At 43.0% G+C, this 23255-nt stretch overlaps 1 protein-coding gene across 1 annotated transcript in view; it reads left to right on the plus strand.

Moving 5' to 3' along the window:
• Window positions 1–589: 589 nt before the first annotated feature.
• The window catches only part of LOC109871313 (integrin alpha-6-like), a 30086-nt gene continuing 7420 nt past the window's right edge, over window positions 590–23255 (plus strand). The window contains exons 1-17 of the mRNA XM_020462145.2: window positions 590–888; window positions 15825–15952; window positions 16089–16168; window positions 16323–16584; window positions 17320–17451; window positions 17974–18187; window positions 19996–20189; window positions 20275–20369; window positions 20476–20603; window positions 20701–20790; window positions 20912–20973; window positions 21098–21267; window positions 21361–21504; window positions 21641–21756; window positions 21875–22034; window positions 22122–22208; window positions 22310–22389. Coding sequence (XP_020317734.1) covers window positions 707–888; window positions 15825–15952; window positions 16089–16168; window positions 16323–16584; window positions 17320–17451; window positions 17974–18187; window positions 19996–20189; window positions 20275–20369; window positions 20476–20603; window positions 20701–20790; window positions 20912–20973; window positions 21098–21267; window positions 21361–21504; window positions 21641–21756; window positions 21875–22034; window positions 22122–22208; window positions 22310–22389 — 2324 coding nt within the window. The 5' untranslated portion in view covers window positions 590–706. The remainder of the gene's footprint in view (window positions 889–15824; window positions 15953–16088; window positions 16169–16322; window positions 16585–17319; window positions 17452–17973; window positions 18188–19995; window positions 20190–20274; window positions 20370–20475; window positions 20604–20700; window positions 20791–20911; window positions 20974–21097; window positions 21268–21360; window positions 21505–21640; window positions 21757–21874; window positions 22035–22121; window positions 22209–22309; window positions 22390–23255) is intronic.

Consider the following 23255-nt stretch of genomic DNA (forward strand, 5'->3'; position numbering starts at 1 on the left):
GAGAGGATCCATTCCCTGCAGCTTAATGAACACAAAAGGCTTGAGGCAGAGTATCGAGTCAGTGCCAATCCTACCTACCCCATTGTCCACCTGGATTTGGGAGGTTCATTTGTCCAATTGATTCGCTTCACATTTGACCTAGTGTCCATCTGCGTCCAACCACTACGTTTACTGTCTGCAAAGACTAAAATCCCTGGCCACTCGTGCATTATTAGCTAGATGCCCTAAGACACATGGACCTCTTTTGATGATCAGTTCTGGGCATAAGAGTGTGATTATTGATAAATATACTGTACATGTTGATGAATAGACTTAATGTGCCTCTCAGTCCAGTCTGGTTACCAAATAGCCATTTCGGATCAATATTGGCTACAGTGTACTTTGATTTAATTTAATGACACCGTGTATATTTTTATAAAATGTTACCTCTAATGTGAACTGGAATGAATGAAGACGACTGAATGGGCAGGGACTGGAGGTCAAATCAAACCCCAAAGTTAGAAAACTGTTAGGGATTTGTGTGGTGACGTAAAGGGTGGAGGGAGCAGAGGAGGAGCGCTGTAGTGCACGATTACTAATCCGTAAACCCGGGATAACAACAGAGGCATTCAGCAGGTCATGGAATTCTGCAGCGAATCCTGAGCGAGGGGTAGTGGAACAACCAGCACAGCATTGAACTATAGTGGTACCCTTAGGTCCTAACGCAATGGTGCACCCGAGAATATATTTTCCAATTCACGTGGTACTTATTTGTTTGCTAGAATGGACCCATATATCAGGCTTCAACCTGGATACCTTGAATGTCCTGAGGAAAGACGGAGAACCGGGCAGTTTATTTGGATTCTCTCTAGCCATGCACCGGCAACTTAATCCTTCAGATAAAACAATGTAAGATTTGTTTTTTGTTTGTTTGTGTTGTTGTTGTTGTATGAGTTCTGTTGCGTTTATTGTACTACGTTTGAGTTTGGTTAGCTACTTATTTTACGTCTCCACTTTACGCATCGTTGGATCATTCATCTCTCGAAGCATGGTAGCAGGTTCATTGGCCAAATTCTTATGGGACCGTTTTCTTGTCGACGGAGGTGAATAGGTACATTTAAAACTAACACGTTTTGTTGAAAACCGTTCCTAATTAAAAGCAACTTTCCGCAATTGTTTCATTATGTAGATACATTATCCATTGCTTTTCCTACATGGGAATAAGGACAGATTCGTTGAAATACTTGTAGAAATTACGTTAAGGAATTTTGAAGATTTTTACTCCCAATGTTTTGTAGACCTACATGTTGAATGCGCTGTAGTAAGAGCACAGTGAGGATTTATATTCAGTAGAGCGTGGGGCCAGGCATTGTGTGTATTAAGAATGCCCTTTTGACAGAGACCTTGCTACAAGTTAACAATGGCAAACCAGAGGTAACAAGCTTTGCCACTCGAGAAATCTTGCATGTTAATTGAATTTGTTCCAAAGAAAGTGACTCTAAATCCCCAGTAACAAGTGACTACTCAAGGGATATCTATCTAACCCCTTTTCACAGTATTGGACACTGTAATGCATGCCTAGCTGTTATTTAAAAAGTATAATATTACTGTTATATTTCAGAAGCCTTTTGGCAGTGTCAATTGGTCAAATAGTATTATACTTAACAAAAATATCAACGCAACATGCAACCATTTCAAAGATTTGACTGAGTTACAGTTCATATGAGGAAATCAGTCAATTGAAATAAATTCATTAGGCCCTAATCAATGGATTTCACATTTCACACAGATATGCATCTGTTTTCACAGATACCTTAAAAAAAAGTGGGCCTCACAATGGGCCTCAGGATCTCATCACAGTATTTTTGTGCATTCAAATTGCCGTCGATAAAATGCAATTGTGTTCATTGTCCGTAGTTTATGCCTGCCCATACCATAACCCCACCGCCACCACGGGGCACTCTGTTCACAACGTTGACATCAGCAAACCGTTCACCTACACAACGCCATACACGTGGTCTGCGGTTGTGAGGCCGGTTGGATGTATTGCCAATTTCTCTAAAACAAAGGTGGAGGCGGCTTATTGTAGATATATTAACATTCAATTTTCTGGCAACCGCTCTGGTGGACATTCCTGCAGTCAGCCAGCAAATTGCACACTCCCTCAAACTTGAGACATCTGTGGCATTGTGTTGTGTGACAAAACTGTACATTTGGCCTTTTCTTTCCCCAGCACAAGGTGCACCTGTGTAAGGATCATGCTGTTTAATCAGCTTCTTAATATGCCACACCTGTCAGGTGGATGGATTATCTTGGCAATAGGAGAAATGCTCACTAACAGGGATGTAAACAAATGTGTGCACAACATTTGAGAGAAATAAGCTTTTTTGTGCATCTGGAACATTTCTGGGATCTTTCTGTGACCAACACTTTACATGTTGCGTTTATATTTTTGTTCCGTGTACTTTGTCTGGGGTTCTTAGTGTCAATATTTCCTTTCACCAATGACTCCAGCCTTTTGCACTTATTGAATGAGTTCATAACATGTTTATAAACCCTGGTCTATAAAACAAACGGTTGTCATTCTATTAAATAACAACTCTGGCATCTTCAGTGGTGTGACCATGGTTTTCACTATTAAGCTGTGATCCATTCTTTGGCAGTTGAGATTTATCCTGTGAAAAGAGCAATGAACTGTGACCTGTTGTTTTCCCAACAGTGAGAGTTGCTACGTGTGACATGAGTCAAGGTTAGTTATTGGTTTAGAACAGGAGTGCTAAGGGCAGTGGTCCAGACAGAACACACTGGGATTTTAACTGTCAAACATCTGTGTAAGTACAGTGCATTGTGCACCATTTAAAAACATGGCAGCCCAATCTGCAAACCATGCAGATGTGTCCATATTCAGAGTTTTATTGGCTCTTGGCAACCACCACAGAGTTACGCACGCACACACATCATAAATGCACCGTTCTGTATACATCTGGCCCTTGTGTTGTCGTCCTCTGGTGGCTAGCTAGCTAGCTAAGATGGACCCTTTCCTAAATTAGCTATGGATGGAGATAGGGATTTGGACTTGTGGTTTTACTTAATTCTCCTTACTGGCCAATTATTATAACGGCGATCCAACCATAAATGTATACATAGTGCCCCTGGACTGAGATGATGGAAGTTCAATATGTAGCTAGATGTAGACGACTAACGATAACTAGCTAACGTTGCCCATGAAAGGAAGTTACGCTAGCGAGCAAGCATTTTATTCAGGTAGCCTAGGACAACAAAAAATAAAAGCGTGTACTGTATGACAGAGTGATAGACCGTTTCATCAACATGAAAGAGAGGAGGATGGCATTGGCTTTTCTCTACAAGTAGAGTGAGTCAACATGTTTGGAATATTTTAGTTGTCACTGTGTTAGACTAAGCATAGGTGATTTGATGATGTTGAAATGGTGTTGGATTAGTGTAGGCAGCTCCTGTTTTCTTTGCGACTTGCAGTAACTCTCCGTGGTTCTGAAATTGTTGGAAACATTAACTTGCTTGACCATGCTGTAGGTCATGTTTGTTACATGCAATATGCTTTCACCAACAAACAAGCTGTCATGGTCCAAACACACCAAGAAAATAATTAAGAGAGCATGACAACTCCTTTCTCCCCTCAGGAGACTGAAAAGATTTGGCATGGGTCCCCAGATCCATCGAGAGCATCGGCATTTCGACCGTAACGCGCTACAGAGGGTAGTGCATACAGCCCTGTACATCACTGGGGCAAAGCTTCCTGCCATCCCGTACCTATATACTAGGCAGTGTCAGAGGAAGTCCCCAAAAAATGTCTGACTCCAGTCACCTAAGTCATAGACTGTTCTCTCTGCTACTGCACGGAAACGGTACCAGAGCACCAAGTCTAGGTCCAAAAGGCTCCTTAACAGCTTCTACCCCCAAGCCATAAGACTGTTGAACAATTGATCAAATGACCACCCGGACTATTTACATTGACATGTCCCCCTCCCTTTGTTTTTACACTCCTGCTACTCGCTGTTTATTATCTATTCATAGTCACTTCACCCCTACCTACATGTACAAATTACCTTGACTAACCTGTACCCCCGCACATTGACTCGGTACCCGTACCCCCTGTATATAGCCTCATTATTGTTACTTATTTTTTTAAACTTTAGTTTATTTAGTACATATGTTCTTAACTCTATTTTCGACGCATGTGACAAATACAATTTGATTTGATTTTGACTTCACCGGACAGAGGATGCTCTCCGGTTTTGTGATGAAACAAAGGTGTGGTTGAATGTATTCTTCTCATTGTCTCTGCCTTAGGCCTATACAGTATATCACGGTCGCAAGGCTTATGAACTAACGGGTTACAGAGCAAACAACGCAATTATCACAACAGGTTGAAAAATTGCTTTTTTTTGGCTTCCCCAGTGATTTTATCCACACACTGTTACTGACTGTAGACCACATAGCCTATCATTATCATTGCAGACACCAATTCACACAACTAAAGATGAGATGTCAACATCTTGGCAGAGAGAGAGGCTAATAACTGCTGCCAGTCAGAATTGACGGCCTACTCTCTCTGGCCAGCTAGAGATCTTATCTGATAGGCCATAAATCAAGTGTGCATGCAGAGTGCACCAGGCCATTTAGAGTCTTCTACTAATTTGATAACTTTATCTGGCATATAACACATTATCTTCCAGTAATAGTAGCATGCACAACATACTCATACTAATACACTATATATATACAAAAGTATGTGGACACCCATTCAAATGAGTGCATTCGGCTATTTCAGTCACAGTCATTGCTGTCAGCTGTATAAAATTGAGCACACGTCCATGCAATCTTCATAGACAAACATTGGCAATAGAATGGCCTTACAACGTGGCACCGTCATAGGATTCCACTTTTCCAACAAGTCAGTAAGTAAAATTTCTACTCTGCTAGAGCTGCCCTGGTCAACTGTAAGTGCTGTTATTGTGAAGTGGAAATGTCTAGGAGCAACAACGGTTCAGCCGTGAAGTGGTAGGCCACATAAGCTCACAGAATGGGACTGCAGAGTGCTGAAGCACGTAGCGAGTAAAAATGGTCTGTCCTCAGCTGCAACACTCACTACCGAGTTCCAAACTGCCTCTGGAAGCAACATCAGCACAATAACTACTGTTCATCAGGAGCTTAATGAAATGGATTTCCATGGCAGAGCAGCCTCACACAAGCCTAAGATCATCAATTCCAAGACGCCAGCTGGAGTGGTGTAAAGCTCGCCGCCATTGGACTCTGGAGCAGTGGAAACACGTTCTCTGGAGTGATAAATCACGCTTCACCATCTGGTAGCCCGGCGGATTAATCTGAGTTTGGCGTATGTCAGGAGAACTCTACCTGCCCGAATGCATAGTGTCAAATGTAAAGTTTGGTGAAGGAGGAATAATGGTCTGGGGCTGTTTTTCATTGTTTGGGCTAGACCCCTTAGGTCCAATGAAGGGAAATCTGTACACTACAGCATACAATGACATTCTAGACGATTCTGTGTTTCCAACATTGTGGCAACAGTTTGGGAAAGGCCCTTTCCTGTTTCAGCATGACAGTGCCCCCGTGCACAAAGCGAAGTACATACAGAAATGTTTTGTCAAGATCGGTGTGGAAGAACTTGACTGATCTGCACAGAGCCCTGACTTCAACCCCGTTGAACACCTATGGGATGAATTGGAAACCTGACTGCGAGCCAGACCTAATCGCCCAACATCAGTGCCCAACCTCACTAATGCTCTTTTGGCTGAATGTCCCCGCAGCAATGTTCCAACTAGTGGAAAGCCATCCCAGAAGAATTGAGCCTATTATAGCAACAAGAGGGGGACCAACTCCATATTAATGCCCATGAATTTGGAATGAGATGTTCGACGAGCAGGTGTGCAAATACTTTTGGTCATATAGTGTAAATACAGACATGCAAAATGTATATTAACTGGCAATTCTGTACTGACGATATGTATTAGTTAAACAGGTAAACAATGATACCAACTGGCGACAGAACGACTACGTTATAGATGTAACAAGATAACCAACATTATTCAGGTTTCTGTAGCATGCAGTAATCATCATAAACAATCCCCAACAATATAAAGCCCCAACTTACATTGTGGATGCACACACAACACTTCTCAAATAAACACTGAAAACTTAGTCGCCGGCTAGACTTGCATCTTCTGTCGAAGACTAAAAAACACTGAGCTACAGTGGGCGGAGCCAGAATCCAAATGATCATTCAAAGCTGCTGATTGGCTGAAAGGAATGGCCTTTTTTACAGCCGCCCTTGGATTTCTTACGGAAATCCAAACAACTTCGGAAATACCTCAATGTGGGGCATAGTCTTTAAGTGCCTTGCCCTATCCAGCAGGACAGGCAGGGCACAGGGTCAGAGCAGCTAAGGGACCAGACAAAATGGGGTCCAGTCCTACTGTGCATCTGGCCAAACTAGAGGGGCAGCTGATAGCAAGTGTCACTTTAGAGGACCATGGGGGCCTGGAAGGTGCTGGCTTTGGGGCACGTAAGGGCGTAGGGGCCACCCCACGAGGAGGAACAGTGTCTGGCCATCCCATGGGATGCCACAGGGATGGTGGAAGATCCTCTAGCTCAGCTGGTTGAAGGCCTCTGGGGCCCATTCCTGGGCACTGAGTTAGTGACTTCTCCCTACTGCTGAAGAAGATGGCTCCCATGGTGGAGCAGGTGGAGACCTCTAGTCGAGGCTCATCAGAGATCCGAAGGCAGGGGCAGGCTGGGCCCCAGAGATGAGGTCAGGTGATTTCCCAGGTGTGATGGCCAAGGGTCTTCAAGTGCAGGAGGTGGGGCGGCCTCCCAGAACTGGAGACAGCCGGCCCCTGAGTCAGTGAACAGTGGTTCCCCCAGGTCAGGAGGCTGAGGGCTTAGCCGGGCAGGAAACTCGGGGCCTACTACTAAGACAGAGGCCTGCAAGCCTAGCTGAGTAGGGATCTGGGAGCATAGCGCTAGGACAGGTGGCTGGGCACTGGCTGAGGCTGGGGGCTGCAAACTGGCTAGGAGCAGGGACTGCAGACCTAGAGTGACAGCCAACTCGGTGCCTAGCAGGGCAGGAGACCCAGGGCCTGGAACAGGAGATTTACATTTCATGATCTTTGATGGAAAAACAGAAGCTTGGAATTTCTCAAGAGCCTGGCAGTTGGCTGTGTCCCAGGAAAGCTCAAAGGCAGGTTATAATCTCCTGGGTAGAGACTGAGACACTGATTTATTAGCAGTGATAGAGGAGCTCAGGCCCTGGTGGTTTGAAAAACCACACACTTTTGCCAAATGTTGTTATGGCCTGGCTGGTGTAACAAGCCAACTCTAGGCCAGTGCCAAGTGTTGGTGTAGGTAAACGGACACAGTTAGAACAGCTGCAGTGGTTCTGGGGGCTTTGAGTGCACAGCTGTAGGGTCAGCATCACACAACATTTGGGGAAAAAGGTCAGCAAGGTCACAGGATACAACTACAGTTTGGCCACCACTATTCATTTACACGTTGGCCTCTATTTTAACATGCCTAATGCAAATGTAAATCGTAGCGCTGGTGGTAGCGTTATAGGTTCAGGGGTGTTTCAGAAATATTTGAACTATTTTCACAATTGGAATTATGGGCGTAGTAGCTGGCGATGCTGTGAAAGGGCTGGGTTTTGGAGAATAAACAACTTGTGGGTGTGTGAAGGCGTGCTCCATGGCTAATTATGTGGTTGCTTCATGTTGTGTATTTACGGTATTTTATGTATTGCGTTGTCATCAACTCCAATTTCAAAGTTAGTCCCTTATAGCCTCCTTCGTTAAATAGCCTGCCCCATATTTGCTAAATATGTTGAACATGTTTGCAGCCCACAGTCTTCTAATTGCATTGGTTCAGTATGGAAATACATTGTTAAACATAGGCTACAGTATAGCATTCACACTGATATTAGGGGCTAGCCTTACTGTAAATTGCAGTCTGGATATGGACATGCCAAACTTAGTCAATAAGCAAGATCAAATTCACTAGGCAATTGATAAGGCCTAAAAAGACACACAAAAAAAACTTAACAACAACTTGTTTTAAATAGGCTATGTATAGAGACAGTTACAGACACCATAATTGCTCCCTGTGGGGCGCATAATAATACAGACAAGGCAACTTAGACCATGGAGGGTTTTACGCACATCCAAACATTGTTTATAAAATCATGTTTTATAAACATCATAGAACGCTCTTACAGATCATACTGTATTTGCACTTCTGCAGAAATAACAGACGAAACTGCATTGCATTCAAAGCCATGGAAGTTTGGTTTTGAATCAGAATTAAACAAAAAACAACCAACAACAATATTTCTAGGTAGGACCGAGTCAGATGCATGACATCATAAATCACTTCTCTCGTTTCATGGCACTGTGTGCACGCGTAGGCTTAAATGTCTTTACGCATAACATTTGCACGTCTGTACTAAATACTCGGCTCCTGTCAATTATCGTTGCCTATGTGTGTGGCAGATTCTCCCAAAAATGATAGGAGGACTGAATAGTATTTGAGGAGTGTGTCTTTGGTAATGGGATGAGGAGTGTATCTTTGGTAATCGGATGAGGAGTGTGTCTTTGGTAATCGGATGAGGAGTGTGTATTTGGTAATCAGATGAGGAGTGTGTCTTTGCTAATCGGATGAGGAGTGTGTCTTTGGTAATCGGATGAGGAGTGTGTCTTTGGTAATCGGATGAGAAGTGTGTCTTTGGTAATCGGATGAGGAGTGTGTCTTTGGTAATCGGATGAGAAGTGTGTCTTTGGTAATCGGATGAGAAGTGTGTCTTTGGTAATCGGATGAGGAGTGTGTCTTTGGTAATCGGATGAGGAGTGTGTCTTTGGTAATGGGATGACGAGTGCTCTTCCAAAAGGGGGATGGATAGCCTACGTGAACAAGCAAAATGCAGGGATGCGAATTGTGAGTAATAAAAAAGAATGAGGGTCAAAATAAAAAAGACACACTATGTGCTATGCTGCTAAACCAGCCATGATTAAGGGGAGGGTAGGCTATGGTTGGTTTTGAATCAAATGAAATGAAATCGGGGGGAAACCAATTGTTTTTTTAAATGATTCTAAATACTACATTTTTCAACAACAACAAAAATATGTTTCCATGGGCAATGTGCGTCATGATAGGCTGCCCTTCTGCTCTCAAAATCCCTGCCATTATCAACTGCGTTACTGCTTTTTGTGGGTCTTTAAACTTCCCACTAGCGCTGAATGAAATTGTCACTTTTCCACTTGTTTTTAAGGACACACAGCAAATATTGCCACCCCTCCTAGCCATAGTCTGTAACCAATCCGACTGTCTTAGACTTCTTGACATGGATAGGAATATGATGGCTCTCCATGCACTTAGTTGCTCAGCTAACTTGATGCTATAACCTGGGGGTTTCTTTTTTTTAGAGGAACATAGGACAGTAGATTTGCAATGTTATTTTTGATAAGGTGTCCTAAAAAGTTCATTTCCGATGCATTGAACCTTTTCAAATCTGGTTGTACCTGGAAAATGAGTCTCCTTTCCCCTAAGTGTAACTTGTTGGCAGTTCCGTCTTTGCCTGGCTACCCATCCACATCGCTCCTGTCAAACGCCACGCCCACTGACGTTTCTTCTCCACGGTGAGTCTGGATTTGCTTCCTCCCCGAGGACTTCTAGAATGTGTACACATTCTAACCATTCTGTTTGGTTCAAGAAACCGATGCGTTGGGCCAGAGCCGGCCAACACGAATCATGAATCACGTAATTTTTACGTCAGCACAAACTACTTCTAAGATAGTCGTCAGGCAAGTTCCATGACTGTCAAAGTTCTCAACTACCAGTAGCACTTTTGACTTTTTGTCTTGTGGACTAAGCTAACAAAGTCCAGCCTGGCTTGAGTCTAATTGCTTAATAGTTCCCTATTAGTTTATCTAGATCAGAAGCTGTTGGGTAAACATTATAGAGGGGAATAAGGTACATATCTATAAGTACTTTAAAAAAATATATATTTTCTCCTTCAGAAATGAGCAGCCTGTTTTCATGTGTCATCTAGACTTTGTACGTGAAGGCTGGAGTGCTGCGTGTGAATGTCGATGTTACCCTTCAGTGACTTGCCAAATTTTACAACTACAGTTGAAGTCGGAGGTTTACATACACCTTAGCCAAATACATTTAAACTCAGTTTCTCACAATTCCTGACATTTAATCCTAGTAAAAATGCCCTGTTTTAGGTCAGTTAGGGTCACCAGAGAGAATGATTTATTTAAGCTTTTATTTCTTTCATCACATTCCCAGCGGGTCAGAAGTTTACATACACTCAATTAGTATTTGGTAGCATTGCCTTTAAATTGTTTCGCTTGGGTCAAACGTTTCGGGTAGCCTTCCACAAGCTTCCCACAATAAGTTGGGTGAATTTTGGCCCATTCCTCCTGACAGAGCTGGTGTAACTAAGTCAGGCATGTAGGCCTCCTTGCTCGCACACGCCTTTTCACTTCTGCCCACAAATGTTCTATAGAATTGAGGTCAGGGCTTTGTGATGGCCACTCCAATACCTTGACTTTGTTGTCCTTAAGCCATTTTGCCACAACTTTGTAAGTTCCATCAGACCAGAGGACATTTCTCCAAAAAGTACGATCTTTGTCCACATTAGCAGTTGCAAACTGTAGTCTGGCTTTTTTATGGCGGTTTTGGAGCAGTGGCTTCTTCCTTGCTGAGCAGCCTTTCAGGTTATGTCGATAGAGTTCTCGTTTTACTGTAGATACTTTTGTACCTGTTTCCTCCTCTGGGATTGATTTGCACATTTCGCACCAAAGTAGTTCATCTCTAGGAGACAGAATGTGTCTCCTTCCTGAGCGGTATGACGGCTGCGTGGTCCCATGGTGATTATACTTTGCATACAATTTTTGTACAGATGAACGTGGTACCTTCAGGCACCTTCTTTTGATTTTCCCATGATGTCAAGCAAAAAGGCACTGAGTTTGAAGGTAGGCCTTGAAATACATCCACGGATACACCACCAATTGACTCAAATGATGTCAATTAGAGAGAGAGAGAGAGAGAGAGAGAGAGAGAACCTAGGCCCCCAACACAAACTATTGCAGCATAATTACTGGAGGCTGAGACCGGAGGGGTTGGGAGACTCTATGGCACCATCTGACTATACCTCCGGACAGGGCCAAACAGCAAGGGCGGTTCGTTGCTCCAGTGCCTTTCCATTCACCTTCACACCCCTGGGCCAGACTACACTCAATCATAGGACCTACTGAAGAGATGAGTCCAATAAAGACTTCTCTCACATGGGTAGGCAGACCATTCCATGAAAATTGAGCTCTATAGGAGAAAGCCCTGCCTCCAGCTGATTGCTTAGAAATTCTAGGGACAATAAGGAGGCCTGCGTCTTGTGACCGTAGCGTACATGTAGGTACAGTGGGGAGAACAAGTATTTGATACACTGCCGATTTAGCAGGTTTTCCTACTTACAAAGCATGTAGAGGTCTGTAATTTTTATCATAGGTACACTTCAACTGTGAGAGACGGAATTTAAAACAATAATCCAGAAAATCACATTGTATGATTTTTAAGTAATTAATTAGCATTTTATTGCATGACATAAGCATTTGATCACCTACCAACCAGTAAGAATTCTGGCTCTCACAGACCTGTTAGTTTTTCTTTAAGAAGCCCTCCTGTTCTCCACTCATTTACCTGTATTAACTGCACCTGTTTGAACTCGTTACCTGTATAAAAGACACCTGTCCACACACTCAATCAAACAGACTCCAACCTTTCCACAATGGCCAATACCAAAGAGCTGTGTAAGGACATCAGGGATAAAATTGTAGACCTGCACAAGGCTGGGATGGGCTACAGGACAATAGGCAAGCAGCTTGGTGAGAAGGCAACAACTGTTGGCGCAATTATTAGAAAATGGAAGAAGTTCAAGATGACGGTCAATCACCCTCGGTCTGGAACTCCATGCAAGATCTCACCTCGTGGGGCATCAATGATCATGAGGAAGGTGAGGGATCAGCCCAGAACTACACAGCAGGACCTGGTCAATGACCTGAAGAGAGCTGAGACCACAGTCTCAAAGAAAACCATTAGTAACACACTACGCCGTCATGGATTAAAATCCTGCAGCGCACGCAAGGTCCCCCTGCTCAAGCCATCGCATGTCCAGTCCCGTCTGAAGTTTGCCAATGACCATCTGGATGATCCAGAGGAGGAATGGGAGAAGGCCAAGTGGTCTGATGAGACAAAAATAGAGCTTTTTGGTCTAAACTCCACTCGCCATGTTTTGAGGAAGAAGAAGGATGAGTACAACCCCAAGAACACCATCCCAACCGTGAAGCATGGAGGTGGAAACATCATTCTTTGGGGATGCTTTTCTGCAAAGGGGACAGGACGACTGCACCGTATTGAGGGGAGGATGGATGGGGCCATGTATCGCGAGAACTTGGCCAACAACCTCCTTCCCTCAGTAAGAGCATTGAAGATGGGTCGTGGCTGGGTCTTCCAGCATGACAACGACCCAAAACACACAGCCAGGGCAACTAAGGAGTGCCTCCGTAAGAAGCATCTCAAGGTCCTGGAGTGGCCTAGCCAGTCTCCAGACCTGAACCCAATAGAAAATCTTTGGAGGGAGCTGAAAGTCCTTATTGCCCAGCGACAGCCCCGAAACCTGAAGGATCTGGAGAAGGTCTGTATGGAGGAGTGGGCCATAATCCCTGCTGCAATGTGTGCAAACCTGGTCAAGAACTACATGAAACGTATGATCTCTGTAATTGCAAACAAAGGTTTCTGTACGCAGGTTGAAGGTTTAGAGGCCATGACTATTTTCATCAATATGTCAAGATATATAGTATTAAAACACTTGAGTGTCTCCCTTGATCCTAGGTCCTGGCAGTGTTGTGCAGACTCAGGACAACTAAGCTTTGGAGAAATATGCAGATTTAAAGAGGAGTCCGTAATTTGCTTTCTAATGATCATGATCTTTTTGTCAAAGAGGTTCATTAATTTTTCACTGCTGAAGTGAAAGCCATCCTCTCTTGGGGAATGCTGCTTTTTAGTTAGCTTTGTGACAGTATCAAGAACACATTTTGGATTGTTCTTCGTCTCCTCAATTAAGTTGGAAAAATAGGATGATCGAGCAGCAGCGAGGGCTCTTCGATATTGTATGGTACTGTCTTTCCAAGCTCATCGGAAGACTTACAGTTGGTGTAGCGTCATTTCCGTTCCAATTTTCTGGAAGCTTGCTTCAGGGCTCGGTTATTTTCTGTATACCAGGGCGCTAGTTTCTTATGACAAATGTTTTTTTGTTTTTAGGGGTGCGACTGCATTTATGGTATTACACAAGGTTAAATTAAGTTCCTCAGGTGGTTGACCGATTGTTGTACTGTGACGTCCTTGGGTAGGTGGAAGGAGTCTGGAAGGGCATCTAGAAAACTTTGAGTTGTCTTGAGAATTTATAGCATGGCTTTTGAAGATCCTTGGTTGAGCAGATTATTTTTTGCGATTGCAAACGTAATAAAATGGTAGTCCGATAGTCCAGGATTATGAGGAAAAACATTAAGATCCACAGTATTTATTCCGCGGGAAAGAACTAGGTCCAGAGTATGACAGTGGCGGTGAGTTTGTCCGAAGACATGTTGGACAAAACCCACTGAGTCGATGATGGATCCGAAAGCCTTTTGGGGTGTGTCTGTGGACTTCTCCATGTGAATATTAAATTTTAAAATTAGAATATTATCTGCCATGACTACAAGGTACGAAAGGAATTCAGGGAACTCGGTGAGGAACGCTGTATATGGCCCAGGAGGCCTGTAAACAGTAGCTATAAAAATGGATTGAGTAGGCTGCATAGATTTCATGACTAGAAGCTCAAAATATGAAAACACAGTAATTTTTGTTTTTATACATTGAAATTTGGAATCGTAAATGTTAGCAACACCTCTGCCTTTGCGGGATGTGCAGGGGATATGGTCACTAGTGTAACCAGGAGGAGAGGCCTCATTAAACACATAAATTCATCAGGCTTAAGCCATGTCTTAGTCAGGCCAATTGCATCAAGATTATGATCAGTGATTAGTTGACTGCCTTGGAAGTGAGGGATCTAACATTAAGTAGCCCTATTTTGAGAAGTGAGATATCACATTCTCTTTCAATAATGGCAGGAATGGAGGAGGTCTTTATTCTAGTGAGATTGCTAAGGCAAACACCGCCATGTTAAGTTTTGCCCAACTGAAATCTAGGCACAGCCCCCGTCTCAATGGGGATAGCTGAGCTGACTACACTGACTGTGCTAGTGGCAGACTCTGCTAAGCCGACAGGCCTGTACCCTATCTCATTGTGGAGCTAGGGGAGTTAGAGCCCTGTCTATGTTCACAGATAAGATGAGCGCACCTGTCCAGATAGGATGGAGTCCGTCACTCCTCATCAGGCCAAGCTTGGTCCTGTTTGTGGGTGAGTCCCAGAAAGAGGGCCAATTATCTACAAATTATATATTTTGGGAGGGGCAGAAAACAGTTTTCAACCAGCGATTGAGTTGTGAGACTCTGCTGTAGAGCTCATCACTCGCCCTAACTGGGAGGGGGCCAGAGACAATTACTCGATGCCGACACATCTTTCTAGTTGATTTACATGCTGAAGCTATGTTGAGCTTGGTGACCTCTGACTGTTTCATCCGAACATCGTTGGTGCCGATGTGGATAACAAAATTCAGCGTAGCCTTAACGTTGGTAGCCCTGCCCCCTGGTAAACAGTGTGTGATCGCTGGATGATTCTTTTTTAAGTATAATACTGCTGGTAATGGAGTCGCCAATGACTAGGGTTTTCAATTTGTCCGAGCTAATGGTGGGAGGCTTCGGTATTGTTAGCCATTCTCATTGATGCATCTGATCATGTTTTCAGTGTTCCTTAGTATGTGGCTGTGGCTCTCACTCACTGTTCAGGCTGGAAAATATGACCCAGAGAGGTCCTGCTGAAGTGTTTTGTCTCTCACTGTGGTTGTTCTGTTTGGTCCCCTTTTATAGTGTTAGCCTAACAGGGATGCTTTTTTCATTTAGCGAAAAGCCAACTACAGCCAATTCCTCAAAGCCCTCCTAAGCTATTACATTGAATTGCAATATCAGTCAGTCACAGCTATTATAAAGTATTGTGCATAAATAGAGGGCATAAATAAATGGCTCTACAAGTTATTCAACCCTAAAACGTATTCATGCAGGATATTGTCCCCTGTGGTTGTTAAGATTCTCTTCGGCACTCGGGGTGATTTGGTTATGTTGTGGTCAGTGAACTAATGTTGCACAGGACAATCGTATGATTGAATATGCTCCAAATTAGATTATACAGTTTCTCTGCCTAGTGCTAATTGTAAAGCACAGTAGACTACTGTGCTACAGAGACAGATCATGAGAAGTTCACAAAAATAATTATTCTGAGGACATTAACTGACAGCCAGATGAAATACAAAAAAAAACATATTTCATTGTGGTACATCTCAAATGGCATGTTCACAATTTCTTGAAGTCTATGAGACAGTACTATGATTGTAGGCAGTTTGAATATTAAGTAGTGGACATGTACTATATTTGCCAGTTTGACATGGTGTCTGTTATCCAGGCCAGTTCTGGGTTACTAAACTGACCGCTTTGGTCAATATGAATTATTGAATATGACAGCTGCAGTATAGGATTACCAAACATCTCTAACATCTGCTATTGTCACAGTACATTCATCTATAGACAATGAATATCTTAAAGAGACAGTAATTGGAAAATAGTTGATTATATTTTTATTTTTTGCAGACTGTTGATTGGAGCACCAAGAGCCAAAGCACTGGCTAACCAGAGAGCCAACATAACCGGTGGCTTGTACAGTTGTGACATCACCACCGAATCCGATGACTGTCACCGAATCGATTTTGACAATGAAGGTGAGGTGTTACTCAAATCTGGTTCTCTCTGTTTCTCTTTCTTACACAACATATGGTTGAACATTATGTTTTATTAACCACAATACACTGTAATTAAAATTAATTCTAAAGCGAGAATCAACATCAATTCCCACAGAGGATGTGAGAGTTGAGAACAAGGAGAACCAGTGGATGGGGGTGACAGTTAACAGCCAGGGCCCCGGAGGGAAGATTGTGGTAAGTCCGTGTCAGAGAATACTGTGCATTGCTGTGTTACTAGCCAGGTTCATAGTGCTTTGTATATCTGTCATGCAGAACTTTGCGTCAGATCTACAGTATCATTAGCTAAGGATCTGCCTTGCGTGCTGATTTCGCTGTCTCGTCGTTGCAGACCTGTGCTCACCGCTATCAGAGACGTCTGTTTGTGGACACTGCTCAGGAGTCCCGTGACATCACAGGTCGCTGCTACATCCTGAGTCAGGACCTCACTATTGACGAATCCTCTGATGAAGATGGAGGGAACTGGAGGTTCTGTGAGGGGAGAGCCAGAGGCCATGAGAGGTTTGGCTCCTGTCAGCAGGGTCTGGCTGCCACTTTCACCAAGGACTACCATTACGTGGTGTTTGGAGCGCCTGGCGCCTACAACTGGAAAGGTAGGTGTCTGTTCAGAAGGTATGCAATTAAGTTGCCATTGTAAGTCACTCTGGATAAGAATGTCTGCAAAATGACAAAAAAATGTACAATGTGAAAAGTAAATGTAAGTTATCAAAACCTATTTACTTCAATCAATCAAAATCAATTTCAATCTCTGCAGAATGAGCTGTGCAGTTTATTGTGACTCACATGTCCTCTAGAGGTAAGGAAAGGCTCTGCAACAGACTTCATCAGACATTTCCTTACTGTGCTTTAAAGTGTCAATCAGCAGTTGAAACAATGACCAAGTATTCTTCCGACCACTGTTTCTGTAAAAAGCTGGGGATGGGGCTGGATAAATGTAACCACCTTCAAATTTAAAGACAGAGCTATGGATGACCATCTATGATTGCACAATTATAGTTTTAACCATGTTTTTAGACTATAGAGTGTGTGTTTACATGTACTTTGTTTACAAACATTGAACAAGCTTATATTTTGGGTTCTGATGGGGTACGACAGTTGACCTAAGCTCAGGAGCCATTTATAAGTCATTCTTCGAGAATGAATGGGTACATTTCATTCATTCAGAAGTCCACCCATGGATGGCCCTTCAATACAATGTTATTTTCACCTGTAAAAAAGAAATTCACCCAGTTACATGTCATTATTGTTGAAGATTTCATATTGTTTTGTTGAGGATCATATTTAATCCAGCACCATTCCGTTGTCATCTTCACTCTCAACCACTCTAGGCATTGTACGTGTAGAGCAAAAGAACAACACTTTGTTGGAAAGGGGATTTTATGATGACGGACCTTATGAAGTTGGAGATGAGAACCGCTTGGATCCTGACCTGGTGCCTGTGCCTGCTAACAGCTACTTAGGTGGGTACAGTAGGTCTGAACCTTGACTGCGGGAACTACGTGTTTTCTGTGCTTAGGCATCCTGCTCGTGGCCAGTTTGTCTGCTGCCAACGCTGATCAGTTTCTGTATAAGTCGCCTTCTCTACAGGTCAGCCCTGAGAGAACTCTGGATGTGACGATCCAATAGTTTCTTAGGTGTGTGACTTCCCAGGTGGCTAAAACATACTCTCTTAACCATTCCATCTACATGGTCGTTAACTTGTGAATGGTTTATAATCTGAACATTTACCATGTAATTATTTCAATGTAATGTTTGAATGTACTGCAGTTTTTACTGGAATTACTTATATGTATATCAACATATGTTGTCTTGGCTGCTTCAAGATGACATGACTACTATAGTTCACATCTTGTGATTTTCTTTACATCCCAAATTCACTCATTTATTCATGAAAGTTGAATGCTCTGAATTATACATAGTATAAGATATAAGCTGAACAAGCTTATGAACAATATCTAGATTCCTCTTATTTCATGTTGCAGGGTTTTCCATTGATTCTGGGCATAGCATCACCAAGGGGCGTGGCCTGACCATTGTGTCTGGGGCACCGCGAGCCAATCACTGTGGGGCTGTGGTCCTGTTGAGAAAGGAGAATGAAGCGTCCGCAAGACTCTCCCCGGAGTACATTCTAGAAGGGCCTGGATTGGCATCTTCTTTTGGATATGATGTAGCTGTGGTCGACCTGAATGGAGATGGGTATGTGACACAGTTTTGGCTTATCCATACATTATGTCAGGGGTCCCCAATTACATTCAGCCGTGGGCCCATTTTTCCTTGAGCGGATGGTTGGGGGGCCGGAACTTAGTTATAAATCATTTGTACACTGCAAATTCACATCAAGAATCTCAAACAGATACAGTATTTGGCATAAACAGAATAATTTCAAACCTTGATTACATTGGGATTAGAGCTCTGCTACCCAAGCTGAGTCTGATGGGCCCTGACATTATACATAGGGTTAGTGCCGTGTAGGGCCAGTTTTTACATAAATAACTAGGATATGGGCAGGGCTTGGGTATCACTAAATTGATCACTAACATTTTGAAGCTGAGCCATTTGCTCATGCCCTGCTGCGTCGTACAGTCATATCTGACTAAGATCATAACATGGAGTCAGAAGTCCTTCAACCTCGTCAAATATAAGATGGGAGAGATTTCACAGAAAATTTTAATGTTCCTTGAGTTTTGTCGGAGTTTGCAGTGATGAAAAGTAGCTAACAGCTAACTGCTCTCATGTCTCATCATTGAGCAGAGCAGCCCAAGCGGAGCCGTTGCTATGGGTACTTACAGATCCAGAGCCGCCATGAGCAGAGTGCATGCAGAGTGAGCAGCGTGCAGGGAGTGAGTGACACACAGAGAGGAGCAGCTAATGGATTTACTAATGGAGGAAGTTATTTCTGGTTTCGGGCAGGGCCGAAAATTTGGCAGAAAAAAATCGGCCTGGGTAGGGTAGGGCATGAACATTGTGGGCATGGGTAGGGCTTGGGTTTAAAATGCATGCTTGTGCAGTACTCTAATTGGGATACGATCACAGTGTGAATACTTGGGAACAGATTTCCTGAATTACAATCCCTTTGAGATGATTTCCTGGTGATTTTAGGAAAATTATATCCCCCCCAAAAACTTTTTTTTTTTTACTCAGAAAACTTGTGGGGCCAAATATACTGAACAACAATATAAACGCAACCGGTAAAGTGTTGGTGCCATGTTTTATGAGCTGGAAAAAAATAAATGTTCCTATACGCACAAAAAAAAAAAAAACTCACATTTTGTGCACAAATTTGTGTTCATCCCTGTTAGTGAGCATTTCTCCTTTGACAAGATAATCCATCCACCTGACAGGTGTGGCATATCATGAAGCTGACAAAACAGCATGATCATTGCTCAGGTGCACCCTGTGTTGGGGACAATAAAAGGCCAGTCTAAAATGTGCAGTTTTGTCACACAACACAATGCAACAGATGTCTCAAGTTTTGAGGGAGCATGCAATTGGCTGGCCAGCTGCAGGGTTCTCCACCAGAGCTGTTGCCAGAGCATTTAATATTCATTTCTCTACCATAAGCCGCCTCCAATGTTGTTTTTGAGGATTTGGCAGTACGTCCAATCAGCCTCACTACCGCCTCACACGTGTAACCATGACAGCCCAGTACCTCCACATCCGGCTTCTTCACATGCGGGATCATCTGGGACCAGCGACCCGGACAGCTGATGAAACTGAGGAGTTTTTCTGTATGTAATAAAGCCCTTTTGTGGGGAAAACTCATTCTGATTGGCTCCCCAGTAGGTGGGCCTGGCTGCACCCCTGCCAAGTCATGTGAAGAGCATAATTGACTGAATTCCTTATATGAACTGTAACTCAGTAAAATCGTTGAAATTGTTGCGTTTATATTTTTGTTCAGTATAGAATCACCCGCCTATTGGGGAACCCCGCATTTATGTCATCAAACCTACATGGATATTGTAACTTATGTTTCAAATATCGCCTTTATTTTTTTTGCATCACAGGTGGCAGGATATTGTTGTGGGAGCCCCTCAGTTCTTCATGAAAGAGGGAGACTTTGGAGGAGCTGTTTATGTCTACATCAACCAGGCAGGAAAGTGGGACAAGATCACCCCAATCCGCCTCAATGGAACCAAAGACTCAATGTTTGGGCTGGCAGTGGAAAACATCGGTGACATCAATCAGGACTCCTATCAAGGTGGGAACCTGGCATCTGTACTTATTTCTGACCTTTCTGTGCTTGTGTCATAACATTCCACAGCTAAATGGCTTCTCTTTTACAGACATTGCTGTTGGAGCGCCCTACGCTGATGCCGGGGCAGGAAAAGTGTACATTTACCACGGTTCTGCTATTGGAATCAACACCAAGCCAGCACAGGTTGGTTATGCAGTGTTTTATTGGTCACAGGATATGCTTGTTGACGTAGTGGAATGACATCACTGCTGCATCCCATTTTCACCTCTTGATTTATTTGTCATTTCAGATCCTTGAGGGAATGCCCAACAACATCAGATTATTTGGATATTCTCTGGCTGGGAATATGGATTTAGATAAGAATTCCTATCCTGATATAGCTATTGGGTCTCTCTCAGATACAGTTCTCGTTTACAGGTAACGATCTTGTTCGGCTATCTACAACAATCCAGTAACGACCTCACAAATACATTTCACGATAACACATACAGTAACAACTCTTTTTTTGTTTTAGGGCAAGGCCAATTATTAGCATTCAGAAGGATGTCAAATTTACTCCAAAGGAAATTGACCTCACAAAGAAAACCTGTGGCAACAGTATCTGGTAAGGTGTTGATGGGATTTGATGAGTGCTCATGTTTGAAAATATGTCTGACATCTTTGCGCTTCTGTAGATTTGTTTCCTATGAACACAATTGAATTCATAATCCATTTGTTGTCTATAGCTTGACCGTGGAGGCATGTTTCACCTATAAAGCAAACCCTGTATCCTACAGCCCAAAACTAAGTAAGCGAAGCCTCTCTCTTCTTTCACCTCAGCCCAATTGGCATACTTTGTCATAGTCCTGAAAGTCCTGAATCCCTTTGTCCTTACATAATACACACTGTTGTTCTGGCATGTTTCCTTACAGCTATCCGCTACGCATTTGAGGGTGAGGCAGATCGCAGGAAGCAAGGGCTTCCCTCCAGGATCCTCTTCCTCGACAAGTCTCGCACCGACCAGGACTTCCAATCGACCGGAACTCTGGACCTCCGGGGACAAAACAAAAGAGCTTGCACCAAGACAAAAATCAAACTGCAGGTAATACTTTTTGGTATTCTTCTAACCCTCTTGGGATTCTAGAAGGATACCTAGAAGGGAGATGGTGTACATAATTGTGTTCTCTGTCTGTAGGATAACATTAGGGACAAGCTGCGTGGTATTCCCATTGAGGTGTCGTTGGGAATCCAGGGTACCAAGCGGCAGAAGAGGCAGAACGCTCTCCCCCAGCTTGTGCCTATTCTTGACAACTCCCAGCCAAGCAAGGTCGTCACTGAGGTAACCTTCCTTTCCCAACTGTTACACATGTTTCATGATGTCATTGAATGTCTCAGAGTGATTGGAATTCAGTACATTTTAGAATGGACTTACTGTCAGATGCATTAAAAATAAGCTTGATCTTGTTTCATTACAGGTGAACTTCTTAAAGGAGGGATGCGGAAACGATAATATTTGCCAGAGTAGCTTACAACTGGAGTACAGATTCTGCTCCAAAGAGCTCAACCAAGATATATTTTCCCCATTACCTATGTGAGTATGAACAAACATTCTTAGTGCATATACATTCAGGGACTTTCATGATAAGATTTGGAAAAGAAAACCACGCCTCTGAGGAAGTGGTATCAGGCAATGTTTCGTTTTTATCCAGGGAGAATGGGCTACCAGTGATCTCCCTCAGTGATCAGAAGGACATAGCTCTGGAGGTGACAGTGAAGAACAGAAATGGGGATGATGCCCATGAGGCTAAACTGGTGGGGATGTTCCCCAACGCTCTCTCATACTCCGGTTTCCGCTCTCAGAAAATGACAGTAAGTGAAGTGACTCTGGTTTATTTCAGCATACACCTTTTTACTATCCGTCAAGTAATACCATTGTAATGAGTTCCTGTTCTCCAGAGGGATAAACCGGTTCTCTGTTTAGCCAACCAGAATGGCTCCCAAACAGAGTGTGAACTGGGGAATCCATTCAAAAGAGATTCAGAGGTAGGCTATTTGTTTTCATGACAGTATTTTTTATTATTCTGTCATTGTGTGGCTCACTTGTGGTGAATGTTATCAAATATTTGGATGCAATGTGTTTCCAGGTTACTTTCTACATAATCTTGAGCACTGCTGGTATCTCTCTCAATACGGCAGAAATTAATATTGACCTTGAGCTTCAAACGTAAGTGGCACTATTATTTTTTCACGAAGGTGACTGATGATTGACTTGTATAAATCCTTTTTTCTTCAATTCAGTCTGGTATGATAACGGTAGCCCCTATCTGCAAAAGTATGGTGTCTGTGGAAAGCTGAGTATCTTGGCCATTGATCATACCTTCAAATCTTTGGTGTGACTTAATAGCATATATGGGAAAACACATTTATAAGGGCAGGCCGAGCCGATGACCGCTACCTAGATTGCGGATTTTAATATATATTTTTATTTAACTAGGCAAGTCAATTAAGAACAAATTCTTATTTTCAATGACTGCCTAGGAACAGTGGTTTAACTTCCTTGTTTAGGGGCAGAGCAACGGTTATTTTGTAGCTTGTCAGCTCGGGGATTCGATCTTGCAACCTTTCAGTTACTAGTCCAACGCTCTAACCACTAGAGTTGACTTGGGCGGGACAAAGCAAGGCCTAGAAACATTTATGCGTGATGCGAACAATTGCTACCTGACTCAGAGGACGAGACGTACCGAGCACCGTACATCACATTGTAAACACATTTAAACGCTTTTTCATCAAATATGGCTTCTCAAAAAAATAAAAAATAATATCGAAGTGAAGTAAACTCAAATAAATATATCTAACAGGAACCTAAAAAGAAGGCCGCTATGAATAAGTATATCGACATAGACGCTTTAAATAAAAATGGAGTCGGACTCGGATCAGGGGAGCGATTTGGAAAAGGAGGAATTCGACTCGGCCGACGAAGATTGCTTTCTAGAAGGATTGGATCCTCTTTTAGATCTGTAAGTAAATGATTTCCATGGCTTTACATAGCTAATTTACTATGTGTATTTCAGTTTTTATAAGTTGTCTGCT

This window comes from Oncorhynchus kisutch, linkage group LG26, assembly GCF_002021735.2.
Source record: "Oncorhynchus kisutch isolate 150728-3 linkage group LG26, Okis_V2, whole genome shotgun sequence".
NCBI classification, from domain to species: Eukaryota; Metazoa; Chordata; class Actinopteri; order Salmoniformes; family Salmonidae; genus Oncorhynchus; species Oncorhynchus kisutch.